General features: G+C 55.1%; 9 protein-coding genes across 13 annotated transcripts; 5 read left to right on the top strand and 4 right to left on the bottom strand.

Annotated features, from left to right (window-relative positions):
- Window positions 1–127: 127 nt before the first annotated feature.
- On the top strand, window positions 128–1,515 carry H310_14835 (hypothetical protein). The gene is made up of 6 exons (XM_008882773.1): window positions 128–278; window positions 324–386; window positions 446–489; window positions 540–596; window positions 646–660; window positions 730–1,515. Exons 1-6 carry the CDS (start codon window positions 197–199, stop codon window positions 1,000–1,002), a joined length of 534 nt encoding a protein of 177 aa, XP_008880995.1. The 5' UTR covers window positions 128–196; the 3' UTR covers window positions 1,003–1,515.
- Window positions 1,516–1,653: 138 nt separating this feature from the next.
- Window positions 1,654–4,767, top strand: H310_14834. 2 transcript variants are annotated; one of them, XM_008882772.1, is made up of 4 exons: window positions 1,654–2,332; window positions 2,395–2,708; window positions 2,770–3,131; window positions 3,189–4,767. In XM_008882772.1, exons 1-4 carry the CDS (start codon window positions 1,697–1,699, stop codon window positions 3,383–3,385), a joined length of 1,509 nt encoding a protein of 502 aa, XP_008880994.1. In that variant the 5' UTR covers window positions 1,654–1,696; the 3' UTR covers window positions 3,386–4,767. The 2 variants fall into 2 exon arrangements, with proteins under 2 accessions (XP_008880994.1, XP_008880993.1); XM_008882771.1 differs by having other exon boundaries at window positions 2,770–4,767.
- H310_14833 (hypothetical protein) lies at window positions 3,389–4,767 on the bottom strand (the record flags this gene model as incomplete). The annotated part of the gene is made up of 1 exon (XM_008882770.1): window positions 3,389–4,767. One exon carries the CDS (start codon window positions 4,765–4,767, stop codon window positions 3,595–3,597), a length of 1,173 nt encoding a protein of 390 aa, XP_008880992.1. The 3' UTR covers window positions 3,389–3,594.
- Window positions 4,768–5,079: 312 nt separating this feature from the next.
- H310_14832 (hypothetical protein) lies at window positions 5,080–8,067 on the bottom strand. 4 transcript variants are annotated; one of them, XM_008882767.1, is made up of 14 exons: window positions 7,953–8,067; window positions 7,812–7,880; window positions 7,708–7,764; window positions 7,537–7,644; window positions 7,275–7,486; window positions 7,123–7,213; window positions 6,968–7,078; window positions 6,661–6,911; window positions 6,379–6,591; window positions 6,120–6,280; window positions 5,832–6,058; window positions 5,465–5,781; window positions 5,299–5,401; window positions 5,080–5,248 (listed from the first exon to the last, which is right to left on the bottom strand). In XM_008882767.1, exons 1-14 carry the CDS (start codon window positions 8,049–8,051, stop codon window positions 5,204–5,206), a joined length of 2,064 nt encoding a protein of 687 aa, XP_008880989.1. In that variant the 5' UTR covers window positions 8,052–8,067; the 3' UTR covers window positions 5,080–5,203. The 4 variants fall into 4 exon arrangements, with proteins under 4 accessions (XP_008880989.1, XP_008880991.1, XP_008880988.1 ...); XM_008882769.1 differs by having other exon boundaries at window positions 7,123–7,186; window positions 7,311–7,486; XM_008882766.1 differs by having other exon boundaries at window positions 5,299–5,781.
- A 736-nt stretch (window positions 8,068–8,803) lies between these two features.
- H310_14831 (hypothetical protein) lies at window positions 8,804–10,146 on the top strand. The gene is made up of 2 exons (XM_008882765.1): window positions 8,804–9,368; window positions 9,418–10,146. The coding sequence occupies exons 1-2, from the start codon at window positions 9,180–9,182 to the stop codon at window positions 9,925–9,927; spliced, it is 699 nt and encodes a 232-aa protein (XP_008880987.1). The 5' UTR covers window positions 8,804–9,179; the 3' UTR covers window positions 9,928–10,146.
- A 91-nt stretch (window positions 10,147–10,237) lies between these two features.
- Window positions 10,238–13,211, bottom strand: H310_14830 (AGC/PKA protein kinase). The gene is made up of 11 exons (XM_008882764.1): window positions 13,044–13,211; window positions 12,466–12,989; window positions 12,283–12,409; window positions 12,165–12,220; window positions 11,953–12,113; window positions 11,724–11,899; window positions 11,546–11,682; window positions 11,235–11,498; window positions 11,106–11,177; window positions 10,738–11,037; window positions 10,238–10,694 (listed from the first exon to the last, which is right to left on the bottom strand). The coding sequence occupies exons 1-11, from the start codon at window positions 13,120–13,122 to the stop codon at window positions 10,284–10,286; spliced, it is 2,307 nt and encodes a 768-aa protein (XP_008880986.1). The 5' UTR covers window positions 13,123–13,211; the 3' UTR covers window positions 10,238–10,283.
- A 582-nt stretch (window positions 13,212–13,793) lies between these two features.
- On the top strand, window positions 13,794–14,539 carry H310_14829 (hypothetical protein). The gene has a single exon (XM_008882763.1). It carries the CDS (start codon window positions 13,827–13,829, stop codon window positions 14,511–14,513), a length of 687 nt encoding a protein of 228 aa, XP_008880985.1. The 5' UTR covers window positions 13,794–13,826; the 3' UTR covers window positions 14,514–14,539.
- Window positions 14,516–16,400, bottom strand: H310_14828 (cysteine desulfurase). The gene has a single exon (XM_008882762.1). It carries the CDS (start codon window positions 16,320–16,322, stop codon window positions 15,027–15,029), a length of 1,296 nt encoding a protein of 431 aa, XP_008880984.1. The 5' UTR covers window positions 16,323–16,400; the 3' UTR covers window positions 14,516–15,026.
- A 2,560-nt stretch (window positions 16,401–18,960) lies between these two features.
- On the top strand, window positions 18,961–19,968 carry H310_14827 (hypothetical protein; the record flags this gene model as incomplete). The annotated part of the gene is made up of 1 exon (XM_008882761.1): window positions 18,961–19,968. The coding sequence occupies one exon, from the start codon at window positions 18,961–18,963 to the stop codon at window positions 19,966–19,968; it is 1,008 nt and encodes a 335-aa protein (XP_008880983.1).
- Window positions 19,969–20,442: the final 474 nt, after the last annotated feature.

Raw genomic sequence — 20,442 nt, 5'->3', positions numbered from 1 at the left:
GCGATTGTGGTTCAGTGCCTTGGTTCATCGCTGGACGGATTGCTCGCTGCCGTCGAAGTAGTCACGGGTCCAAGCGTGAAGTCGGCCGGTTGAAAACACATCCGGATGACGAAGGGACGCGATCTTTGATTATCCGGGCAGTCTCCGAAGCGAAGGCAGGAGTCGACTCGTCAACCTACTCACAACGCCACCGACCATGGCAACGGTACAAGTAGTTGAAGAAGGCAATCGACGAAAGGGCGGCATGAGCTCGGAGGAGACGGATCAGTGTATTCTCGGTAAGTCGGCATCGCACGAAGGTCTTGCATGTTCACGTTGGCCAGACATCCTGAGCTGGTTCCAACGCAAGAAAGCGGCGCTTCCAAAAGGAGCCATGGATCCCCAAGGTACAAGATTACTCCGCCTTCACCAACTTGTCGGAAATAGCTCACGTGGATTCGAGTAGAAGTGGAAGCAATGGAGAAGGCGTTGGAGACGACCATCCCAAAGGTACCGCAAGCGTTGCCCTTGACGGCTGCTAAGCCCGTCGGCTTCCGTAGGCACTGGTATTCCTGTTGGAGAAGCAAAACGGTGGAATTTGGTTCAACGAGTTCAAGGTGCTTCTTTTTATCCTCCACTTCCATCATAACACTGTGCCTTGTCCAGTCCCTGTCGTGCGACGTACGTACGCCTTGCCGCGATCGACATTGTCCGGCCAACGTCGCGTTCGAAATTGGATTGGGTTTGTAGGAGATTATTGCGACAGCGGAAACAAGTCAAGCTTGGGACGGATGGACTCGCGGGTTTGTCCCGCTTGCCGCCGACGCTGATGGGGCGCTCCTGGTGATCGACACGAAGGATGGCAATGCCGTGCAAGAGTTGTCGTCTGATGGCATTGGACGCCAATTGGCGTCGTCGCTCACGGCGTACTTTGAGACGTACCGGAACGAACTCTTGTCGGGCAACTATGACTTTGTCCAAGACGTCGGCCTCGTCGAGCGCAGCCATAAGGCGCGCAAGTAGAAGCCAGCCACACTATGCGCTGGACGTTGTATTGAGCACACTTAAGACCAAGCACCTTTGTTCATCATTGCCCTGGTCTCTTCTTTGTGTGATATACTGGCGTCAGGTGCGCCTGCAGTCTGCTCCTAGCTTGGGCACTCGCAACACATTCGGATAGTGGCGACATTTCCAAGCAAATCACAGCACCACCGCATTCGGCCAGATCTTGTGACTCGCACAGCTCTGTCGGCTTGCGAGGTCCCTTCGTAGAATCGTTTTGTTGAGAGCTACGACATGTCTCGGCACCCGAAGCGGCGCGCATCCACGTCGACCATATCTCCATCGCCTTGGAAAATTCCGTCGGTCGAATCAATTCCTTGAGTGCCTCAAGCGGCGCGCATCCACATAGAGTTTCTCCATCGCCGTGGAAAATCGTTTAGTCGGATCGATTTGTTGATTGCCCGAAGCGGTGCGCATCCACATTGAGCATATTCAGCGACCCCTCGTCGACCAGTATTTACGTAGCCATCGTTGGGACACATGGCATGTCTCCATTGTGACATGTGACGACGAGCGCATTATACCCGTTCAAAATCGTTCAGGGTGTTTATGACCGGTATGGTGAGCTAAAAATATATTGAATTTTATCCAATCAATTCGATTGAAAATCTCGCGAGATTCACGAACGTGAAAACACTTCGGCTGTGCAACCAGGATGGCGCGGCGGCTGAGGCTCTTGGAAGTGGTCGTCCTAACGATTTGTGTCGTAATGCTTCATGCGAGCTGGATAACAACAAGTACTTCGTCGTCCAGGCGGCTTATCATCTCAAATGACGGCGGAAACGTGACGTCTGCCCTACATAGTCTCGGCCGAGTGATATTTCCAGTGGACCATTCAACGTCGTCGAACGCAACCAACGCATTGTCGGTGAATGCGACTTCAGAGACGTTGACCTTTCCACCAACCATGTTGCCCACTGCTGCACCAACCACTGTCAAGGCGTCGACAACGACCCCTGTTCCCACGCTCAACGTAAACGAAACCCACGGCGTTCCAGGCAATCCCACGGACGTCGTGGCCGTTGCATCAGATGCGCAGGCGCAAGTGTCGTGGAAGGCACCAGAAGATGACGGGGAGGATCCGATCACTGAGTACGAAGTTGTGTGTTATGTAGTCGACACCAACACCCCCTTGCCTCTCGCAATTCAAGTGACGGCGTCAGGAGAGCAGGGCAGCCAAGTCCCGACGAATGCGTTGGTGCCAAACTTGCAAAACGGGGTCACGTATGCATTCAAAGTCAGGGCAAAAAACATCAACGGATTCTCGACGTGGTCGGCTAAGTCCCAACCAGTACGTGGATGCGATTCTGTCTCATGAGCGTCCGTTGTGATGTTGGCCCTTTGCCTACGTAGGTGAGTCCTCTGCATCCCCCAGACATGTGCACGAGTCTGTCCTGCTCCGGAAATGGCGCGTGCTTTCCCCAGTATAATCCTATCCAGCAACCAAGTCCAACTTCCGCCAACGCATCGTCCGAATTGCCTTCGACGGCCCCGCCAAAGGACGCCGGTGTTTGCGTGTGTAAACCGGGGTTTTTGGCACCAGACTGCAGTCGCGTGGACGAGTCCATCGTTGGAGTCTGGGAGGTTTCGCCATGGAGCGCTTGTTCGAATGGATGCGGCGGCGGCACGCGGACTCGACGAGCGTCCTGCGTCCATGTCAAAACAGGGTACATCCCCCATGACTATCTTCCACTTTCCCCGGATTTACCTGAGTGACCAACTGCCTAGCGCTCCGTTGGACGCATCCTCCTGTGCTTCCGAGGCAATGCCTGCGCTGTCGTACATTTGCAACGGGTTTGCGTGCGGGTCGAAATTGATCGAAGTGTCGTACGAGATTGAAATGTTTTATGACGACGTCGTGTTCTCTGCCGAGAGCGAGCGCGCGTTCACCGTAGCATTCGCGACCGAAGTCGCATCCGCCCTCCAACTCCCACCGTCACGGCTGGACGTGGTGAGCTTGCGACGGGGAAGCATCCACGTCCAAATGTACTTGCTCCCGCCAACACAAGCCGGCGAAAAGTCGTTGAACGAAGTCGTAGCGGACCTACAAAGCCAAGTCAACGACAAGACCAGTGTGTTGCGCACCCAAGGCACGTTCTGTCGCCGCGTGTACCCGTCGGGCGTCAAGATGAGTTTCTTCATTGCAGAGCAGCATGGCGCCGCGGAAGCAGAAGACATTTCGATCGGAGGCCTTGTGGGCACAATTGCCGTCTCGGTCGGGTTTGTCGCGGCATTTGCGTACTGCCTGCGCAAGCGCCACGAGCGCCTCATGAAGTTCAAAGCGTCCAAGCGCATGGGGTCCGACTCGAAGATGAAACCCATGGGCATTCGCACCATGTCCTAGCGATGTCGTTCAAAAATGCTTGTATTTATTGGTGCTCGTACACAAGGGTTTCGATGGTGGCGGGCCCCACCTGGAGTCATGATCGCTTCGCTTCTGACTTGTCAAAAAAAAACATGCAAATCTCTTTAGCCACCCATGACACAACTACTTGCTCTCGAAGGACGTTGGTAGTATCCATTCGGGTAGTCCAACCAGCCATGGCATCGTGCTCATGCAGCTGGCAACACAGCATTCCATGCGCTCCAGAACTGAGACGCAAAGTAGTCCTTGGCTTTGAGGAGGCGGACGGCAAAGTTCCCCACGACAACCCCGCCAAATAAGGGAAGTTGACCAACCCCGCCAGCAGGGCCGAGTGGAATGAAAATGCCTTCGACAGACCCTGTCACGTATGGAGCCACTTCCCCAGAGCCGCCTCGTTTGATGAGGGCAGCCAATTCCTTGACCAAATGAGTAGCTTGAAGCTTTCCATTGTATGCTAATTTGGGCGTTGGGTGGTTGTTTATGTCTCCGATGGCGAAAATCGTGGAATATCGGGGGTCGTCGAGTTGGAGACTTGCAGTCACTTTTACTGCACCGTGGGCTGTAAGAAGTGACGGATCGAGCGATTGAATCAACGACGAGTTGGGGGAACTGCCCGCTGCTACGATTTGCACGTCAGCCTCGATGATCGTGCCCTTGTCTGTTTGGATCGTTTTCTTTTCAAATCCATGGGCAGCTTCACGAGACGGTAAACGCTCCCCCAGCACCAACTTGATGTTGAGTTCGCTCAATCGGGCTTTCAAGGTGGCTTGGAATTTGTCGGTCAAGGCGCTGCTGCTGATGAGTTTGTCGTTCCCGTCCACGATTGTGACCGTCTTGTTGGGATATGCGGTGGCGATCTCCCCTGCCACTTCCACGCCGACAGCCCCGCCTCCAACGATCAAAACGGATGACGCGGCTTTGATGTGGTTCGCAGTGTCCACGATGGCGCTTTCGATGTTTTCGCGCGTGTACAAGGTGGTCGGCACTTTGATTGGTGACGTGTAGCTGCTCCCGGTCGCAAGAATTAAGTAGTCAAAAGGGATGTTGGTCGTCGCTTCGTCAACGACGTTGTCGACAATCTTGCGGACGCGAACTTCGTTACCGTCAATGGAATCGGCAAGTCCGCGAATGATCTTCGTGTGAGATGCAGGAAGGGCCTTGTCCAGAGGAATGAACAACTTCCTCACGTAGGACGGGTCGACGAATGCGCGTGGGACGCCGATGCAATGGTATGTGAACTCATTCTTCTCAATGACGGTGATCTCAACCGCGGAGGCAGGCAGGAGCTTGGCCAGTGCTTGGGTAAAGTGGATGCCGACATATCCTCCGCCGACGACAACGACTTGCTTGGGCGCGCTCATGACAATTTGAAAAATGATCTTTTTGAGGTCGACTTCTGTCGTTTAAGGTAAATTTCAACAAAATTCCCATAGAAACAACAAGTATAATTGGACTTTTATTACATTCCTGGATACGATCTCATGCCAACTGGTCAACATCGTAATCTATAGATCCACCAATCAGAATTCAATATGAATCGTACGCATCATCATCAGCCAATAAACGTGCAAATGTATCACATCCATGGATATGACTCGTCCACGACACGTCGTCCAATCGGACTGCTCCTTTCAGCTAATTTTACCCAACCAAACATGACCATTCATCTTTGAGCCAATCATAGTTCAAAATCAAGAAAATTTCCATGGAATCGTTTTCCGCCCAAGTACAGCTGCCAACAGCATCTTTGATTGAACGAACGCCAGGCGAAACCCGATGATCGACAAATGCGGCGCCTTACATTGGACGGAGGCTCTCGAACGTGCATCCAGGCGTGATGAGCTAACTTCATGTTGATTTCTTGCTCCTCTGTGCATGGGGGTCCGCCTTACCGTCATGGGGATGTTGAAAACGAGCACGTTCTTGTCGCTCGTGCCACACACGATCGCGTTCTTCTGCGGCCAATACGTCAAGCACCGCAGCTTTTCATCCTTCCTATCGGCCACACGACATGATTTCGAGAACTTGATACGGTGATTGCACACGAATGAACCGCACTTGAGTTCGTGGATGAGGGCGGCGTATTGACCATACGAGCCACACACTTGGTAGTTCCACACGCGAATTTTACCGTCGTACGCACACGACACAATGTACCCCGTAGACGGCAGCACAATGATATCTCGCACTGCTAGCGCATGCGCTTGAATGCTCCCTAGCTCGTAAGCGTGTCGTGGATTCAGCATGTTCCAGATCTTGATCGAGCAGTCGTCCGATCCCGAAAACAAAAAGCATCCGTCGAATGCCAGGCATGTGACTGAGTCTTCGTGGTTGCTCAGCGTTGCAAGTAGTTCTTGGTCATCCAAGCTGTACAGCTACAGCATCGCCACGTCAGGTACCCTCCCGACACACTCGTCATTAAGACCTTGATGTTGCCGTTGCTGTCACCTGCTGCGAAGTACGCGGCATGCGGGCTGTTCAAGTAGGCTCCGTTATTGAATGCAAGGCAATAGATCTCGTTGCCGCGACTCGGCTCCTTGGATTGTAATTTCACATGCGGCATCGGCGCATGGCCCACCATTAGCTCCCAAATCCAAATGACTCCGTCAAAGTCGGCCGAGATAAACAACTCGTGGCCATCCAGGCTCGCTGCTACAACCATTCAAATGCACTTGGCATTTTGTTTTCAAGAACTCTGACGAGAAAGACGTACTGACGATGCAGCTGACTGTGTTGTGGTGCACGCGCGTCGTGTAAAATTGCCCATTGTCGACGTTCCACTGCTTGATGTTGCCGTTTTCGTTCCCCGTGAGCAGCCTATGATGAGGCGCCGAGTACGCGATGGTGCTCAACTCGCCCTCCTTTTCTTCAAACCTGCGACATCGTCACAATCTTTCGTTCCATCGCCAGGAAATGCAGTCACAACAACATGGCAAGGCTATATGCTGCTGCAAACTTGTGAGCGAACGTACCCGTAGAGCACGCGGAGGTCGTACGGATCCCAGCACCTCAATGTGTTGTCAATCGATGCAGACACTAAGTTGGACTCCCCCGCGTTGCCCACGGTCGCAATAACCACCCCAACCACAGCTTCCAAATGGCCTTGGCACTCGACGTACGATTCGTCTCGGTGGACCTTGTACAGCGTCGCTCCATTTGGTCGCTGGACCAGAACATGGTGCCCCCTGCTCGACACAAGCGATAGACATTTGAATCGTGTGATAAACATTTGACATTTGTGAAAGACAACCCACCCCGGAAACACCGTCACTGCCAAGATCGGGACCGATTCGAGCAACTCGGTGCGCATGCACTTCTCTGTGTCGATGCTCCAGATAGACAGATGGCCCTTCTCGTCCACGATGAACAGCTCGTGATTGTGTTTGTCCCAGTCGCAGCCCGTGAAGCGGCAATGACGGGTGTTTTCGATCGTCATGACAATCGCACCAGTATGCGCGTCAAACACTTGAGCTTTCGTATCGAATGAGATGGTCACAATGAGGTTCTGTTTCACTCAGGCATCGATGAGGTCGAGAGTTCATGACGGAGTTGGGATAGTACTTGATCTGGAATCGCCAAGATTTGTGTCACGCCGAGCGCGTGAAAGTGGTTGTGTTGGCGCTTGAGCTTGAGCTGGTCTTCATTCGTTGGGTCGACGCGCTCTCGGCTGTTCTACACATCACAGTCACGATATGCGGCGAGGTGGTTGTACGTACCGCTGTTGTGTACACAGACACGCCGCCACCAGAATCTGCCACGTATGTGCTGGACAAATCAGCACTGCGCAGACACACGGACGTGGGCCAGCTAGAATTGAACCAACACGTCAACACGGGGCTATTGATTCCATGGAGCGCGTGAATCGTACCAGCCACCACTCGACAGCGTTTGGGTGCAGATGTACCATGGATGCAGGAGCAGCGTTCGCCCTTTGTCGGGCTGCCAGAGCTTGATTGTTCGGTCCACACTGCATGAAATAAGCGTTGTGCCTGCGATCTTGACTACCGTCACAGTTCCCCCATGCGCAGCTAGCGTTTGAATGCACGGCTCGTCCACGGTCGGGCGTGTCGGGTCCCAAACCTACGCCACTATTGAGCGCTATACCACTCGAGGACGGGTGCGCCATGGACCTTTATGGTGCGATCCGCCGATGCACTGAACAAGAGCTGCGAATTATCGTGGCGCTGCATGAACTCGAGGCACATGACAGGACCAGAGTGTCCGCCAAACAGTTGACCCTGAAACGCGACATACAAATTGCGATATGGAACTCGTGGATGCTGGAAAGCGCGACGACGCACCTGGGGAAGGAGGCAGCCTAGCCGCGTGTAACTCCACATGACAAGTTTGCCATCTTGCTACAGGCGATTCGTCAACGTTTTACGTGTACCGACGCCACACTCACCCGCCCTGCGAACAGCGCGACCCCTGGAATGCACTTGTACGACGAAATGTCAGACCGCGATACCACGTTCTACCGATCACAGTTGGTGCAGTTCATGTCAACCCATACAGGTAAGGCCCAAGTCTGGCCAGCCATGCATACGTTGTGTACAAGCGCGTCTCCGTTGGCCACGTGATGATGCTCCCCGCCAACGCCAAACGATTCGTCCTTCACGAAATGGATCGACGGCGCTGCGTGCATGAAGGTTGTGTCGGCGGCCAAAAACAGTTACACGGACGGCCGTTTCATTTCCATGGCACACTACGACGCCGGTGGAGCTCGACTGCCTTGCTCAACACGACGCCATGGCAACTGCGCAGGCTTCATCGGACTTGTTTGCCTTTGCGTCCTTTTCGATGGATGGCGGGCGCGTTCCCTGGCCACCTCGGGTACAGCGCTCGTTCAACATCGTGATGATATGGTGGTACGCAACCTGGTGTTGCGGGTGGGCGGTGGCGCAAACAAACTTGTCAAACAAAAGACTTGCAACGGAGTCTGTGAGCTCGCTGCTTGGGATGTACGAGGGGGTATAGAAGGACGCCAGCAGTGCGATATGCAGTTCAGATCGGTCGATGGTATATCTACGGTCGGTCGGTCGAGGTGGGGAGTGCGTGCGCGTCTTGCTGGCCTTACGCAACGCTGCCCATCCGACCTTGCCCCTCCCCCCCACGAAATCGTGATCGTGTTGAGGCGGACGAATTCCGCCTCCGGTTCAGAACCATCGGGCACGACGAGCCCAGTGCCACTCGTGTGTGGGATCAGGAACGTTCTTGGGAATTTCCCAGTGGCACGAGCGTTGGGGCAAGAACGACGTTCAAAATAACTCTTCCTCTGAAAATATAAATCTCTCATGACAAGTTATACTACTTGATCTATACATGTAGGCATCAAAACGACAGGTGCACTATCTTGAACGACGCGGCAGCTACACATGGTCAGCCGCACAACGTGAAGTGGACAGGAGCAAGCTTACCGCCCCGCCGTCGGGTTGTTGCCGCCGCCAGGTGGATCACGAGCTTGCGTCGTCGCGAAGTATACAAGCGCTGCCATTGTAAGCCGCATCTCATCGCCACGGTGTGCCTGTGCGGCGAGAGCACGGTGCCTGTTGGATGATCTGTGGGGCTCGCGCACTTCTTGGGTAACATGGACGTGGATTCGTTTCAGAGTAAATCCTTGAAAAGGCAAGAGTCGCACGCCGTATCAAGCCAGCACAGGAGGTTGGCGACGTGAGCGCCAGGAACGCAAGTCCGACGACACACACGTCATGCAGCTCACTTGACAATCTCCGTCGAGCCAGGTCGCGTCGTCGTCGAGGACGCCGGACACGCCATGGCTCTCTTGACTACGTCGCAGTCTCCCCGCCGCCCACGCAACCACAAACAACACTGGACGACCACCGAACCAGACCAGAACGTCATCTTGCCCCGCCACCTGTGGGTCTCGAACAAGCACCGATCAAGCTGCGTGTGGTGTGTGAAGCCGTTCAGCTTGTTCCGGCATCGCCATCACTGCCGCTTGGTACGACCGCGTACCGAGTTGCGATGGAATGCTGACGGTGCGTTTGTAGTGTGGCGACTTGTTTTGCAAAGACTGCGTCGTCGTTTGCAAAACCCGACAGGCAAGTGTCAAAGTGTGCCGGTCGTGCATGCCGTCGATCGATGCCGCGCCGCCGCCGCCGCGGCGGCGCACCACCCTTGAAAACGTCAAGCTCCTGGACACGGCCCGATGCCTCGAGTTGAGCAGCTCCACAGCAGCTTCGCCGAAACCTTGTTTTCCCAACACAGCCACGTCGTCGACATGCTCGTTGCCGAATTCACCGTCCGCGTCCGAGCTCGGCATGGCTGTCTTGCCGTCCCCCAGCATGGTTGCCACACTCGCGCATCTCCTCCAGGAAACGGCCGACACGCACGTGACGCTCGCGGCGCACACGTCCAACGCGACCCAAGCGATCTCTGCGCACGATGCTCAGATCGACAGACTCAACCGAGCGATCGCGCGAATCGAAGCCAAACTGTGGCACGAGTGCGCGGACCCACAGGACGTCGACGCCCTCGTCGCAAGACGTGCAGCCCCTTAGCGCTCACGATCCGCGTGAAGCTCCTCCCGTGCATGTAGAGCTGGTATTTGAGACGGAATACATGTCAGTCTTGTGCAATGCGCACCACCCCCTTCAACAATATCCGTCCACGATGGCCGATTGCATCCTTGCAGAGCCATGCAACCGTCGACGTGCAGCGGACCACGCAACGAGCGCATATCAGCCGATGATGCACCCACTAACCAGCGCCATGGCCGCGCACGATCACATTCCCCTCGGCTGCGCGACCACGCACCCCGCGATCGACTCGACCAAGGTCGTGGCGCTCGCACACGCGAATCGAGCGAGGTTTGCATGGCAAGGCAATTCATAGAGCGACAGACGAATGGACAAAGCTAAAAGTTGGCGTCCCAGTCCGTTCCGTCGTCCTGGTACGGCGCCACGTCATCCCATTCATCGATCGCGGCGAATTTCGATGCGTCGAACGGGTTCGAGAGCGCCGGTAACCACGGCGCGGGCTCGCGCTTCTTGACGATCTTGTCCCATTCGACGCCGTGGAACCATGGATGAGTGCGGATCGCATGCGTGCCGCCGTGGTTGCACCCCATGCGCTTGGACACGTCGCGGTCGAGGAGCTTGGTCACGATGTCTTTGCACGCTCCAGGAATCCACGACGGAAACCGGAGCGGCTCTTTGACAATGTTGCGACAGATTTGAATCTGGTCGGACGGGTTGTTGCCGACAAATGGAGAACACCCGACCATCATTTCAAAGATCAGGACGCCGTACGCCCAGTAATCGACACCCTACGCCGTCCAGCTCAGCGACGACAGGCTTGCTCGATCTTACCTTGTTGTGCCCCTTGCCCAGCACAAGCTCGGGCGCCAGGTACTCTGGCGTCCCGCACAGCGTGTACGTGCGGTCGGCACACACCTTGGCAAAGCCAAAGTCCACGACTTTGATATACCCTTCTTGGTCGATCAAGAGGTTCTCCGGCTTGAGGTCGCGGTACACAATGTTGCGGTCATGCAAGTACTCGAGCGCCAAGATCACATGCGACGCATAGAAGCGGGCGTGGTCGTTTGGCAGGCGCCCACCCGGTCGCTCGGTGTTGTGCAGGTATGCAAAGAGCTCGCCCCCTTGGACAAACTAGCCGTCCCCCATTTCGTTAGCCAACGGCAGCCACGGGGGCGATGCGACGGAAGCTGGAGTATTACCTCCATGAGCAAGTACAGGCACTGCTGATCCTTGAACGTCTGGAACAGCTTGAGAATGAACGGGTGGTTGCACTGCCTCACGCGTTAGACAGTCGGTAGCGACGACCTGCACGAATCCACGGGACGTACCATGGCCAGCAAGTTCTTTTCGTTCAGGATATTGATTTGCTGCTTGTACGCCACGACCTGCGTTTTTTGCATGACTTTCATCGCGTACGGTTTGCCCGTCAATTTGTGCTTGACGAGCTTGACGCGGCCGAATGTCCCTGTCCCGAGCGTACGGAGCACTTGCAAGTCGTCGAACAAGACTTCTTCCCGTGCGTTCAGCTCGACCTGTCGGTCTTCGGCTTCGCGGTTGAGGATGTCTTGAAGCGGTCCGAGCAGTTCGACAAACTAGATGTGTGTGCGTGGAGTCGCGATGGCGACGGTGGACGGTGTACCTTGGCGCGCTCCAGGACAAAGCACTCGAGCGACCCGCTGGCCACGACATTCGCTTTGCGCGGTTCGTCGTTGAGCAAGGCCATTTCGCCAAAGAACTCGCCCACCGACAACTTGGCGATCTCGACCACCGTCGACCCTGTACAAATTCGTGACGTTCGGCTGAAAAGATAGACCTACCTGACATCTTGGACACGACCGCATGGCCCGACTTGATAATGTAGAACGTGCTTCCAGGCTCGCCTTCCTTGATGACGCTTTGACCGTCCTCAAACGATTGCGTCGTCAACGCGGCAAACAGCGACGCGCGGCTCGACGGCAAGAGCGACTTGAGAATGGGCACGCTTTGAATGACACTACGTTACCATGAGCCACGCTGCCGTGATTGCATTGTTTGGATCGACTGCACCGCATGCTCATGTTGCGGTCCATCACTTCGCGCAACGACCCGAGGATCTCGTCGAACGCTTGACGGTCCAACGCGAACGCCACAACATCCGTTTCGGCCGTCACGTTGGCCGCGCGCGGTTCGCGCGTCATGAGCGCTCGCTCGCCAAAGTACTCGCCGTCCTGCACACGAAGCGTCCGAGATTTACACGGCCATGCATGGGCGTGAGGTACCGAAATGCGAACGTTTTCGACAGTTTTGACTCCGTCGCCAGCGTCGCTGCAGACAACTGGGAACTGTGTGAGCCCGATGGCATCCGTTCTTGTGTGGTCCGAGGGTGTAGGGAGGTACCTGTGCCCGTCTTGATGATGTACAGCACGTTGCCTTTCTCGCCCTTGGTGATGATGCGCTCGCCTTGCTTGAAATGCAGCATTTGCACGACATTCGCTAGCTGGCTCATTTGGCTGTCTGTCAATTCCTGCAGATAACGTGTTCATACACAAGTGTGTCCAGCGCAAAGGCCAAGCTGCGTACGTGAAGCAACGGGACGTTGCGGAGAAATTTCTTGCACTCGTCGAGCTGGTCCTCAGCGTTGCGGGCAACGATCCACCGAAACGTGACGCGATCGAGTGCCCAGAGGATGCCCGAGTCGGTGGTCGTGACTGTCGCGGCGCGGGGGCAGTTGTACAACAGCGCCAACTCGCCAAAGCTGCCGCCGGTCTTGACTGTCCCGACCACGTCGCCCGCGATCGAGACGTCGTACGTGCCGCTCTCGACGACGTAGAAGAAGTCGCCAGTGTCTCCCTCGGTGATCACAACATCGCCCCGGTCAAACTTTTTACTGACCATGAACCCGGCCATCACGTCGATGTCGAGCGCGCTCACGATCGACATGAGCGCGTTGCGGGACAGCGCCTCCTTGATCATGTGCATCGTGTCTTCTGCCTTGGGCACCGTGTTGGGCTGATACTCGTCGTCGAACTGAATCGATTCGGCGAAAACGTCGCCACGGCGCTGGGCGTCGCGCTTCTCCCGCATCGCAATGCTCACCTTGCGATCTGCGTACGACGGCCACGTGAGCCTCACCAACCACGCAAGAAAGGAAAACGTACCCGTCGACGTCGTGACATCGGCCGCGATGTTGTCGAACTCTTGCGTTTGTTCTTTCAAGTTGGAGCTGGCACACCCCATCTTTTCGTCGGTGCACAACGAGCGAAAGTGAGCTGCTGCTGCGACGCGTCCCTCGCACCGTTCGGTTCAAAACGGACGCGCTATTCTTGGGCATGACACGTTGGCGCAATGTCGCGGCGAAACCAACGCCGCTTCTGGACAAAACCGCTTCAACGTGATGCCTTTTCGGCGTACATTATGTTAGCCAGGCCAATTCAATAACATATTGGTCGTGCCAGCTGGACAATAAATATATATTAATAATGTAAGAATAGTTCCAATACAATTCTGGTTGTTTACAATGTCCACAGCACCATCTGAAGAATTTATAATTATATTGCAACAAAGTACAATTAAACTTGAAGTTTGTATTCTCTTGTTTTACTGAATTTATTCTTGTTTGCCCACAATTGAACACTTTTCAATGTCTAGAGCAACACTACGTAATACTTCCAAGTACTATAATTCTTGATGATACAATATATATATATTTCATGGGCGACGCGCACGGCGAGAGCTGCGCCGTGGCCATAGCCTGAAGCGACGCCACCGTCGGCGAACGACGGCGACGTATATATACATGGTTTAATGGAAAAGTAATCGATTTGAGTTTCGGTGGTTGCGAAGTATCCGGATAAAATTTGTTTTATCCGATAGTGTCGCCTGATTGGCGGAGGCCGGTTTGGGCTTGAGTTTTTGGGTGGTTGAAGCCTTTCTCAAGCACGATGCGGTACCTCCGCGCCAAGCACATTCGTAAGGCGTTGCGGCAGTTCCAGTTCCTCTGCGGGATCAAGCCCCCGTACAAGGTGTTACTCGATGGCAACTTCATCGCGATGTGCATCAAGATGCACGTCGACATTGCGGTGCGCCTCCCGACGTTCTTGCAGACGAACAATTGCACGTACTTTGTCACGCGCGCCGTCTTGGACGAACTCAAGCTCTTGAGCGACAATGCAGACATGCGAGCGGCATGGGAAGCCGCTTCGTCTTTTGAGGTCGTCGAGGGCGATCCTGACGCCACAAACGACGCGACGAACTCGATGCTGGCCGCCATTGGCTCACGTAACGACAGAAAGTTCATTGTGGCGACCCAGGAAACAGAACTGCGCAGCCAACTGCGTCGAGTCCCAGGTGTACCGCTCATTTATTTAAATCGATCCGTGCTAGTGTTTGAGGACATGAGCGAAGCCACGCTTCGCATCAGCCGCAAGGACGATCATGCCAAGGCGGCCAAGTTGAACGCGGGCGAAAAACGCAAGCTCGAGGCCGTGGCATCCTCCACGGTGCGCGAGGCTCCAGAGAAGAAGTCTCGACTGGTCAAACGAGCGAAGGGACCAAATCCGTTGTCGGTGAAAAAAGCTACCAAGCCCAAGAAGGTGCGAGCTCCCAAGAAAAAAGCCCCCAAGGCCTAACGTCGAACGATATTCAACATTTCCAACGAGTCTCGAGTCCCTTGCACTATAGACACACACAACGAAAACTTTAGGAAGAACTCTCCGCCCAACAGAGTTATGCGCTCCAGGAACGAATTGCCGGGCTCGTTCGATGGAAGTACTAGCATCCATGGACAAGTACGGCCATTACACAACAGCAGGTGCATTGATTCGCACGCAGAGCTTGCGGTAGGTGACTGTCCCATCCGCATGCCGTCTCGTTTAGGCACCTACAGTCGCTGGGACATGGTTGTCGCACACGCGCTGCCGCTACGTGAACGGCGTGCTAGCTTGGAATGAGTTTGCCCCATTAGCCATGTTAGCCATGGCTGAGGTAAGCATCGATTCTCATACGCTTCAACTAGAAGTCATCTAGTTCATGCTTGATACAATTCGCACATGATTGTGCTCATCTTCATCAGGATTCGTTGCGTGGTTGCAGCAACATGATGTATTGACGGACGACTTCGAGGGCAACGACCCGACGAACGCTTAGATCAATGTTTCCAAATGCCCCAGCAGCGTTTGCACTTCCTCGACCGAGTTGTAATGGGCTAGCGACACTCGCACGACGCCGCCGTACGCCCGCAGCCCGAGCACGTCAATCAGCTGGACGGCGTAAAAGTCGCCAAATCGAATGCCGACATTGAACTTGTCCATTTGCCTGACCAGTTCCGGCGACTGCTTGCCTTCCACGACGAAGCTCACGGTGGCCACACGATTGTACACGACACCTTTTGACTCGGTTTGAAGCGTCGGAAGGCCGATGATGCGGACGCGCGGCGCCTTCGATCGAAGGAAAGTGAGGAGGAGGTCGGTCAGGTAGTGCTCGTGCTGTTCAAAGCGATCAAATGCGACTTGCATGAGCTCCCGCGGCGACCCTTGTCCTCGAAACACTGCTCCACCCATGTGTACAAGGTATTCAGCGATGCCTTGGCACCCGTAACTCAGCTCGAAGTTGACGTGGCCGGGCTGGAGCTTGTATGGTAAATTGTCGGCGGCAATGAAGTGGTGGTTTAAGCTCGGCAGCGCCAGGAGCAAGTCATAGTCGCCCCACAAAACAGCGTAGTGCGGGCCAAACACTTTGTAGAACGAAAACACATACATGTCGGCCCCGCTCGCTTGAACGTCAACCAGACGATGCGGGGCATACGCGACCGCGTCAACCGACAACCGAGCGCCAGCGGCATGGACGAGCTTCGCCACTTGATCCACGGGGTTGACGGTGCCAAGAATGTTCGAAGCGTGCGTCATAGCCACCCATTTTGGACGGGAACACGTGGCCAGAATGGCCGACAGATCGCTCAACTCCAAGAGCAGCGACGTCGTGTTGACGTGCCAAGTCTTGATGATCGCGCCAGCCTTGGTCAACCGACGCCATGCCCCCACGTTGGCTTCGTGTTCGGTATTGGTAAGGATGATCTCATCGCCGGGTACAATCGTGGGCAAAATTGCCTGCATGATGAGGAACATCAGCGCTGTGGTCGAACCACCCATCACGACTTCCTCACTGCGTTTGGCATTGATCAGAGTGGCAATGCTCTCGCGAGCCTGCACGACACGGGCAAGTGCAGACACGGACTTGTCGTACGACGCGCCGAGCTGCACGCTCGTCGTGGTCAAATACTCGTACACACGGTCAGCCACACGCTTGAGCACTTGCGCCCCGCCAGCGTTGTCCATAAAAATGGTTTGGTTCGGAACACTGAGCGACGGGAACTCGGCGCGGACAGCGGCCAACTCAGACGCGGAGAACGGCTTGGGCGTGACTTGAGCTGGGGACGACATGATGGGGAGTGGGTCGGATGTTGCGGGGGCCGACGCCTGTCCGGTCCGAGGTTGGGATGGGGCTTTGGCATCTCACAAGTTGAAGAGATTGGCAGAATTCCCTGAATTGGTTGATATATTTTAATCTTTGTTGTGCTGTATCCAATATAACTATGTCTATTTTGACGATATTTGACCAAATTCGTGAAGCAGCTTTGCTCGAATGTGATCCGATTTCTCACGGTTGTCGCATTCCAGGATCCGTCGGAGGCGATCATTCATGTACGACGACGCCTTCGCCGAAGGAATGAGTCGTTCGACTCCCCCTCCCCCATCGTAATGCGAAAGCGCTTGTCAGAGCTTGAAAGGTATGCAAGAACTGGCGCCCATAGGCGTGACCCATTCTTTGCGCGAAGACTGGCAATGACCGGCCACGCTTTTCCATGTCAGCAGTTCAATCTGCGTCATCGTCTTCCAACCCCCTCGTAGCGGTTACGTTCGTTCTAACACTGGAGCACCAAATATACCACTACTATCCATAGAAGTATCGAGTATTTAATGATTGATTTTAGTTGGTAGCAACAAGTCCCGACCCACGCAGTTTCCACAATAATAGCAACGGTACCAACCCAGATCAATTCGAGAATGGCAATGGTACCAAGCCAGAATCTACGCGATCGGAATCCGGTGGGTTGGCACCATTGCCATTCAAATGGACCCCGTGGACGGCATGCCGACAAGCGAGCAGAATTTGTGTAAAATGAATGAAACCTGGGCTCTGGCGTTTTTAGCTCCAGCGGTCATGTACAAAACCACTCGCTGCTCGCATATCCACATATATCTGCACGCAGCTGCACCTGCACGCGGCTGTCTCGGGTCTTGGGTTTGATATCCATTGTACACTCGTAAATGTTTTACATGTATTAGAGAAATCTGGTTTTGCAATGTTGGGTGAATTTGAACATCACTGTCACCACACTTATACTAGGAATGGTTATGGATACAGTACAAACAGGTATAACTCGCGGGCAATTGTCTTTTTTGGGTACAGGCCCTCGAGGTTCATGTCGCCGCGTTTGTCGCAGAGCACGATTCACCCTGACACATCCCCTTGGGGGATTGCTCCCCTTGCGCCAGTTGCAATCCGATCGAGCGCATGCCAGCCGGCACGTAGGTGATTCGCCGGGGGAGACGTGTCGAGAGAGCACAGCGATGTTAACGGTTTTGTGAGATGTGGTCGAGCTTGCTAAGTAAGTACTCTTTTGTACATGCATGTCTCGGAGAATGCACCGAATACGAAAGGCGCAAGTGGCCATCCGAGAGATGCCAGAATGCAATGCATGCACGAACACGTGCTTAAGGCGCCACGGGCGGCCACATGCTACCCCGTCCTCGATGCGAGACCACAATGTGGGCAAACGAGCAAGCGACGAGAACTCGCGACGGCGCCGCTTTTCCAAGATGGGCAGCAACGCTACGGTGAGCGCGTGATGGGCGACAGGGTTGGTCGCTACTTGGTGCTCGATGCCGCCGTCAGAGAGCAGAAAGGGTAGTGGGTTCCTCACTCTGGTGTTGTGGATGGGCAGGTGGAGGGGGGATCGCGCCTTCAACGCTGCCACGAACGCATACACCGACGGCATCCTGAACAGGTTGGGTCTCGCTTGGACTTGTCAACGTCGTCGGATCGATGGTGCGGTTGGATTGATCTCGAGACTGAATGCCATCATGACGTGGCATCTCTTCTTGGCCAGTTCGCGCGGATCATGACGTGGCCAGTGCTGGTGTTTGTCGCGTCCGGTTACGACCGCGACATTGCTGCCACGGGCGGGAACGTCTTGAGTTGGCATCATTCGCCCCATGCGACGTGGTTTTCAATACGACCGGTCGCGCTCGTCCACTGTTTGAACTCTCGTCGCTTCGCTCCCTCAAAACGCGCCTATTGTCCATGTGCTCAACACAAAAGCCCCCCCCAGACCCTTGATGACCCCCCCGCTTGCTCAAGGCGTCGTGGTGAAGTGGGGGGCGGTCTGGGGGCGTTCGCCGACTGCGATGCCACGGACCTGAGCCCCCCCACATGTGGGACCGATTCCAATTGCCATCGGATGCATTCCCCCCTCAACATCTATTGAATGTCCCGCGCGGGAGGTCCAAAGCCCCCTTTGCTGCCGAAACCACACAGTTCTACCGCCGAGGGGCACTTGTTTCGCTTCATAGCTACACGCGCTCCATGAACGGCGGCACGTGCCCAGGTATGGTCGATCACCCACAAACGGAGGGTTCCACACTGGCCATGTTACGTAGCGGCAAACTTTACTGTAGCCGGCGTTGGTACGCTTTGATATCCATTGCGCGTGCGAAATAACGTGCTTCACCAAGTACTCTTGAATCTCGCCATGCAGCGACAACGTCGCGATGGACTCGTTGGGGGCTGCGGGGTGCTATAGAGCCCACTTGTTCGTGTTGTACTCGGTGCTACAAGTCGCCCTGGCACGTCCGAAGCGGGTCGCGCGTCGATATCGCCGCCAGCTGCTCATTGACGTCGTCCAAATTACGTGGTGTTGGAGAATTTTACCCAATCACATCGTCGCATGCCTATCACCCCCATCAACTTCAAAATGTTCGACCCGGCTGTGTGTGTCTTTGCGAGCGAGCGATGGGGATGTCGGGGTGCCTGTGGTGCTGTGGGTCGGCGCGGTCCAGGTATACCTTCGACGACATCCCTGACCTGCGGTCCAAGGTCGCCATCGTGACGGGAGCGAGCTCCGGCATCGGTCTCGTCACAGCCCGCGAACTCGCCCGCAAGGGCTGCCATGTCATTTTCGCAGGCCGGTCACGTGAAAAGACACTCGGAGTGATCCATCAAGTGGCGAGGTCGCTGCAGACAGCCACGACGCAGCTCGAGTTCATGCACGTGGATCTGATGAACTTGACATCGGTCCATGCATTTGTGAACGCGTTCCGACACCGCAACTTGCCGCTCCACATCTTGATCAACAACGCTGGCGTGATGGCGCCGCCGTTCACGCTCTCGAACGACGGCATCGAGTCGCAGTTTGCCACCAACCACGTCGGCCACCACGCCTTGACGACGGGGCTGCTGCCCATCCTGGAAGCATCGGCACCGTCGCGAGTGGTCATGGTCAGCTCGCGGGCACATGTGCGCGCGCCTGGCATCGATTTCACCAACCTGAACAATGCCCAAAAGTACTTTTCGTGGAACTGGTACAGCCAGTCGAAGCTGGCCAACATTTTGTTTGCAAGGGAGCTGACTCGTCAACTCGAAGTGCGCAATGTCATGAACGTCTACGTGAATGTCGTCCACCCTGGCATCGTCCAGACGGCTCCAACGACCCACCAACACTGGCTGGCCTCGCTCATTCTGTCGTTGTTCGAGCTCGAAGTTGACGATGGCGCCAAGACGCAACTGTACGTGGCGACATCCGACGACATTGTTACGCACAACTGGCACGGCGAATACTTTGTCCCGATTGCAAAACTCGGCGCGACCGATTCCATGGGCCACAACCAAGTCCTCGGGAGGAAGCTGTGGGCGTTTACGGAAGCGCTGATTCGCGACACAACCTCGGGTAACACGCCCGACTTGTGCGATGCGTGTCATTCTTCCACTACCGCGTTCTTGGACGCACAGGATCGGCAAGCTCCGTGACTTGTTCATGCACAGCTTTGGGACACCCAGTGCGATTGACTGTCTGTTTAAATTAAACCGTATGATAGAAGTTTGAGTGAATCGCCCGTGCCATCGATGGACTCGACTGCCAAGGCATGGTCCATCTGTCTTGTCATGTAGTTGACATAACGCAGTCGAGGTCGGCCTCTGCCGCTCGAGGGATGACGCAATGACCGTCACATTGCGCCGTACCTCACGACTGCCCGAGAGCTCGTGGCATGTAGCGGCAGGAAAGACTGGGTGCCATTGCCTTGGCAGGAAGGACGACGCTGCGGGGATTCCATGTTTGCCAGGCACGTGTAACTGCCAGCTGATCCACAACGAAACGGTCGTGTGCGAGCGATAAAAATTCACTTGGATAAAGTATGCAATCGTCGAAATCTCGAATAAAAGATCTCGTTCGTGGCCGAAAGATCGCGCCGCGACGACGATGGATGCGGTCGCATGGCATGT

The sequence above is a fragment of the Aphanomyces invadans genome (genome assembly GCF_000520115.1).
Source record: "Aphanomyces invadans strain NJM9701 unplaced genomic scaffold supercont1.93, whole genome shotgun sequence".
In the NCBI taxonomy this organism is placed as follows: Eukaryota; Oomycota; class Saprolegniomycetes; order Saprolegniales; family Verrucalvaceae; genus Aphanomyces; species Aphanomyces invadans.
This window is presented reverse-complemented; position numbering and strand designations above follow the sequence as displayed.

Excerpts from the sequence above, each read along its gene's own strand:
- H310_14835 (XM_008882773.1), top strand. The coding sequence starts at position 197 with ATGGCAACGGTACAAGTAGTTGAAGAAGGCAATCGACGAAAGGGCGGC. Across the intron at positions 387-445 it reads AGGAGCCATGGATCCCCAAG|AAGTGGAAGCAATGGAGAAG; the intron begins GTACAAGATTAC and ends GGATTCGAGTAG. Across the intron at positions 490-539 it reads TGGAGACGACCATCCCAAAG|GCACTGGTATTCCTGTTGGA; the intron begins GTACCGCAAGCG and ends CGGCTTCCGTAG.
- H310_14834 (XM_008882771.1), top strand. The coding sequence starts at position 1,697 with ATGGCGCGGCGGCTGAGGCTCTTGGAAGTGGTCGTCCTAACGATTTGT. Across the intron at positions 2,333-2,394 it reads GGTCGGCTAAGTCCCAACCA|GTGAGTCCTCTGCATCCCCC; the intron begins GTACGTGGATGC and ends TTGCCTACGTAG. Across the intron at positions 2,709-2,769 it reads TGCGTCCATGTCAAAACAGG|CGCTCCGTTGGACGCATCCT; the intron begins GTACATCCCCCA and ends CCAACTGCCTAG.
- H310_14832 (XM_008882766.1), bottom strand. The coding sequence starts at position 8,051 with ATGCACGCAGCGCCGTCGATCCATTTCGTGAAGGACGAATCGTTTGGC. Across the intron at positions 7,881-7,952 it reads GAGACGCGCTTGTACACAAC|AACGTGGTATCGCGGTCTGA; the intron begins GTATGCATGGCT and ends TGTGATCGGTAG. Across the intron at positions 7,645-7,707 it reads TAGGCTGCCTCCTTCCCCAG|GGTCAACTGTTTGGCGGACA; the intron begins GTGCGTCGTCGC and ends GTCGCGTTTCAG.
- H310_14831 (XM_008882765.1), top strand. The coding sequence starts at position 9,180 with ATGGCTCTCTTGACTACGTCGCAGTCTCCCCGCCGCCCACGCAACCAC. Across the intron at positions 9,369-9,417 it reads ATCGCCATCACTGCCGCTTG|TGTGGCGACTTGTTTTGCAA; the intron begins GTACGACCGCGT and ends GTGCGTTTGTAG.
- H310_14830 (XM_008882764.1), bottom strand. The coding sequence starts at position 13,122 with ATGGGGTGTGCCAGCTCCAACTTGAAAGAACAAACGCAAGAGTTCGAC. Across the intron at positions 11,038-11,105 it reads GCCTGTACTTGCTCATGGAG|TTTGTCCAAGGGGGCGAGCT; the intron begins GTAATACTCCAG and ends GGGGACGGCTAG. Across the intron at positions 10,695-10,737 it reads TGGGCAAGGGGCACAACAAG|GGTGTCGATTACTGGGCGTA; the intron begins GTAAGATCGAGC and ends TGGACGGCGTAG.
- H310_14829 (XM_008882763.1), top strand. The coding sequence starts at position 13,827 with ATGCGGTACCTCCGCGCCAAGCACATTCGTAAGGCGTTGCGGCAGTTC.
- H310_14828 (XM_008882762.1), bottom strand. The coding sequence starts at position 16,322 with ATGTCGTCCCCAGCTCAAGTCACGCCCAAGCCGTTCTCCGCGTCTGAG.